The 4,905-nt window shown below is 32.1% G+C and overlaps 1 protein-coding gene across 1 annotated transcript; it reads right to left on the bottom strand.

The window, feature by feature from the left end:
• Window positions 1-15: 15 nt before the first annotated feature.
• Window positions 16-1,631, bottom strand: LOC111629052 (mRNA decay activator protein ZFP36L1-like). Its single transcript, XM_023372920.1, has 2 exons — window positions 1,357-1,631; window positions 16-1,210 (listed from the first exon to the last, which is right to left on the bottom strand). The coding sequence occupies exons 1-2, from the start codon at window positions 1,408-1,410 to the stop codon at window positions 329-331; spliced, it is 936 nt and encodes a 311-aa protein (XP_023228688.1). The 5' UTR covers window positions 1,411-1,631; the 3' UTR covers window positions 16-328.
• Between the last annotated feature and the right edge of the window lie 3,274 nt (window positions 1,632-4,905).

Genomic DNA, 4,905 nt, shown 5'->3' with positions numbered 1-4,905 from the left:
GGCGCATTTTATAAATTATATATATTTAAATAAATATTTTAGCTCTTCAGATATCTTTTAATTAAAAATGGGGGAGGGGAGCCTTTAACTTTAAAACGTACAAATAATGCACTCACTTAATTGTAATTATCTGAATGGCTATATAATAATTAATATAATAATAATAATAATATAATAATAAAGGCTAGGATAATTATACATTGTATACACATAATTCTCTTGCCGACGAAAAGAAGGGAATGAAGAAGAAAAAAAAAAAAATTTTGTGCTACATTTTGGTCCCTTGTTCATATACTTTTTTGTGTTTTATTCTTTGAGCATCACTTAATTATGGAAAGTTGGCCAGGCGACTAAAGATGGGCAGACGGGGTATTTTGTTACCGTCTACGATAATTGGTGAATTAGTCGGTACGGGGCTTCCACTATTCAGGCTCAGTGTTTCGATATCCGATCCGAGTGACTCTACAGGTGACGGAGGTGACGCAGTTTCCATGTCGTAGACGGAGGATTCCACGTCGGTTGGATAAGGTGGTTTGACGAGGGATGCAAAGTCTTGCGAGAAAGAGAAAGCTGTATTGGCGGCCATGTTTGGTGTCGTGTTGCTGTTATTGTAAGGATCGTCACCGAAGAAACTATTTAGAGACGTAGGACTTCCACTTAAGCTGGAAGGCGGTGAAGGATCGCCGACTGAACCCAGGCTGAAGCTACCTAACGATAAAGCTTTGGGACGTGTAGGCATGGTCGGGAGATTACCTATCTGAAGATTATTGAGAAGATTTTGCTTTGTCTCTTCGCTATTGTGAATGAAATGACAACGTGGACCGTACGGGCAAAAGCCTGTACTGTGAAAGGTGCGACACAGTTCTGTTTTGTACTTGGGATGTCTCGCTAAGGTACGTAGTTCTTGGGCACCGTGAGCAAACTGACACTTGTCACCGTACTTACATGTTCCGTTTTCTTCGTATGGTCGACACAATTCGGTCTTGTAACGACTCGAATTCGCTTGATTTGGCCTGGGTTGTTGCTGTTGACTTGCTGCCGATTCGCTTAAACTCCTATCGAGCTTTCGATCTTTGGATGATGATCCTTTCTGATGTTGAGACTTTGGTGAAGGTGGTGAAGCTGTGATCCTTCGATGAGACGACAGGAAACTCATGGTGGCTTTTCGATCCAGAAAGTATGTTTCTTTGTGCGTTGTAAGATTGTTGGTCTGCGAAAGAAAGAGTTGAAATAACAACCGTAAAGGCCAGGGACCGAATACACTTGTTGATTCGGCGTAGCGTCTTACTAACCCAATTCCTCATGAAATTGAGAGAGAAAAAACCGTAAGAATAATCCAAATAAAAACAAACTCACCTTGTACATCACATCCCCGAAGTCGTACATAGGGGAGACCAATGCCGTAGACATTGTTGTCAGTGTAGAAAAAAACAAAAAACACACACACACACAACAGCCAGAATGCGTAGAATCGAAGCTCCTTTTCGACTCCTTAGTGCTTTTACGACCGACACACTGCCAACTTTTCTAGCTTCGCTTCTCTACGATAAACACTTGACGTCACCTCCAGCGGGAGGAGCCTAATCTAGCGGCAACCAATCGCTGCCGACTTAACCCGGCCGTCTTCTATTGGTTACCACCTCTCACGTGACCATGAAACTTTCTTACAAAGCAACTTGGTTGCGTTTTTTCACATTAAAAAAAAAAAGAAAAAAAAGTATAAAATAATNTTTTTTTTTTTTTTTTTTTTAAATACGTCATTTTTGCAACTCATGCCCTCTCGCGATAAATAAGTTGATTAAGTGTTTTGAATTAAAAAAAAACATTTTTTTTTTTACGATTGACGTGTATATTTATTTATTTTAAAAATTCTTTGGTTTATTAACTGGCTTTAAAAAAGACAAAAAATAAAATAATATAAAAAAAAGAAAGTAGAAGCGAAAGAAGAAAAAAAAAAGTTTGTGAAAGAAAGTTCGCATTACATTAGTGGAAGACCGCATTGAATAAGTGGGGAAAGGAGAGATATTTATTGCCCCATCGAGAGGGGGATACTTGCGGAGTTATAAGAAGTGAACAGGTCCTTTTGTTAGTGAAGCAGTGTGGGAAATCTGTTCCCAACTTCTAGCGCGGCTTAGTGCAGTAAGATGATCCTCGACGCTCGGCAGATGTGTAATTTCTACTTGCTATGTAATCTACAGTGTCATCGTAGGACTTGTGTAGATAGATGATGTGTTCTCACACTTTTCAACCAATAAACACAATTTTTTCCCCTCCCGTTCTCTCTCTCTCTCATCCCGGTAATTCTGCCCGAAAATTATTCCACAAATTTAGTTACGCTAAATCTAAGGGCGCCATCTGTCGCTCGTCAACGAAAAGTATTTTTGCAAATTTGAAAAGAATAATAACGATTTAATAAGTTACTTAATGTAAAATTAAATAATTTAAATTATATAAGTACGTAACACGACTCGTTTAACAAATACTCGTTACTCGCAATCGACCCTAACATGGATTAAACAATAATAAAGTAATAAATGTTTACATAATTTAAAAACAAATATGCAGACGTTTTATTTATGATTGGAGTTATTAAAGAAATTTCAGATTAGAATGCAATATTCCTGAAACGAAACAGGTGTAACGTTGCTATTACGATAAGATTATAATGAGTCATTGAATTACTAAGGTAAAAATTGATGATGATAATAAAAAAAAAAATTTAAAAATTAGAATGATTTATATCCTAAATAATGTTTATATGCCGTTTTAATTAACCGAAAAAATAGAGTTATTTTAAAAAGTGGCATTTATAATTAAAAAATGAAATAATTAAAAAAATAATGATTTGTCCAAAGGTGGCGCATTTTATAAATGACGTTTTTTAAATTTGAATTTTTGAATTTTGAATTTCAATGTATTTATTCATTTAATCGAATCGAAGAAAAATAAGTGATATTATATCTAAACTATACAAAAATTATCTTTTTATTTTTTAATCAGATATATTTAGCTACCTTTGACTCGTTCTTATCAGAGACGGTGAAATGTTTAAAAGAAATATTATATATATCTGTTAAGACTTTATATCGTTTCTTGCCCTTATCTTTTAATTCTTAATGGCGTGATATAAAAATTTAGCTCGACAACAGATAAGTTACTGCTCTTTCTTTGGTCGAAGCAGATTCCTGTACAAATAAGATCCTTATTCATTGTTTATTTCTTCGATTTATTAGGGAAAGGACAGTTTAAAATTTTATCTTCCTGTCTTTAATCAAATTTATTATCGTTATTTTTCTATTTTTATCATTATTAATGATAACTTAAGACTGTGTTTAAACTATTTAGAAATGCTATAAATTTATCTTCAAATTTTAAATCTGTTTTTACGGCCATAATAAATTAATTCCGTTTCCGTGCACCAGATGACTCCACTTCCTATTATTTAGGAAATTGATTTAGAAGAGAGAAATATATATATTTAATGTCGATTAATAATAATTATAATTTAAATTTTATTTTATTTTAATATTTTATTGACTAATAAAAATTGAATATATTTTAAAATAGAAGCTTATTTGATAAAAATCCAAACCTGTTGCTTGAGATTTGTCATATGTTTTTAATAATCATCAACAGATGGCACTCGATAATAAATTTTCAAACAATTTAAACTAAATTATAATTTCGGCTATTTATAACTATAATGTTTACGAAATAAATAATGTTGTATAATATATAATAAACATTTCTCTTATAAAATATTTTAGATTAAATCGTGACGCAATCTAGTGGAGACCAATCAGCTTCTACAATAATCATTATCGTTTGAGAAATGACAACTCATTGCTCAGAATTTCGATGTCGACTTTCCACAACGTATTGCTAATGTGGTCATAAACATCGACATAAAGAACGAAAAATTATTTAAAATATAAGAAAAATTTTGCAATTATATTAATATCGAAGGAAAAAATACAGATTAATCGAAGTATTTTTTTGTACGTAACATCTCTATGATTCTAGAATAGTCTCGCATTTATAAAGGGCATGAAACAAACGATTTGATTCGTCAAAATAAAATACAAATTTATAATAAACGTTCAAATGTAAGAAAAACATTCCAATATTATTAATTTTGAGGGAAAATTTACAAATTAATCATTACATTAAAAATCGTTTAATGTTCCTGACGCTTAAAATAATCTTGAATTTTATGACGAATTTGTAATAAATTACATGATTCGTCAAAAATACATTTACAATAACAGGTTGCCAGCTCATCCTTATTGCATGTAAGATTTATCTATCAGCATTTATTCAAATATTTATATAATTTATAATTTAAACAGAGTATTTATATTAATAAAAATTATCTTTAAATAATAATTATTATTTATTTATTTTTCGAAAATTCATTTAATAATAATAATAATAATAATAATATGCACTTTTTGCACAAATATTTAAAATAGATTGCACCAGACTATAAGCAATCGTGCCTTGCGAGTCTCTTATAACAATAAAGGCTTGTAATGTAGAAGGCCTGCTGCCAATTACATTATACAAAGATTGGATTTTGAAAACAGGACAAGACTTGACAAGCAATTGTTAAGTGTGTGTTTGAAGTCTAAAAGTGCAAGGCCCCAGGCGAAGCTTAAGCTGTCTATATTTTTAACTAGGGCCTCGGGTTGTCTCAAGAGTGCAGTTGCAACACCTCTTATAGTTAATGGCAGTTGTAATTTTAAGACCTGTTATTGTACCCCCTACGCTTTTATGACTATTAGAAGTATTTTAAAATTTCAAAAACCATTCAGCATAGTTTTCTAAACTGAATTTTCGGCTTTTGTTAGGATCATATATCAACGATTTCACAGGGAAAAAAAAAGTGAGGGAGAAAAGACATTC

Source organism: Centruroides sculpturatus, unplaced genomic scaffold (genome assembly GCF_000671375.1).
Source record: "Centruroides sculpturatus isolate CEXI.00-Female unplaced genomic scaffold, Cexi_2.0 scaffold523, whole genome shotgun sequence".
Lineage (NCBI taxonomy): Eukaryota > Metazoa > Arthropoda > Arachnida > Scorpiones > Buthidae > Centruroides > Centruroides sculpturatus.
Note: the sequence above shows the minus strand (reverse complement) of the source record. Positions and strands in the feature narration are given on the sequence as shown.

Coding starts and splice junctions, on each gene's coding strand:
- LOC111629052 (XM_023372920.1), bottom strand. CDS start 1,410: ATGTCTACGGCATTGGTCTCCCCTATGTACGACTTCGGGGATGTGATG. Junction 1,211..1,356: donor TCGGGGATGTGATGTACAAG/GTGAGTTTGTTT, acceptor TTTCTTTCGCAG/ACCAACAATCTTACAACGCA.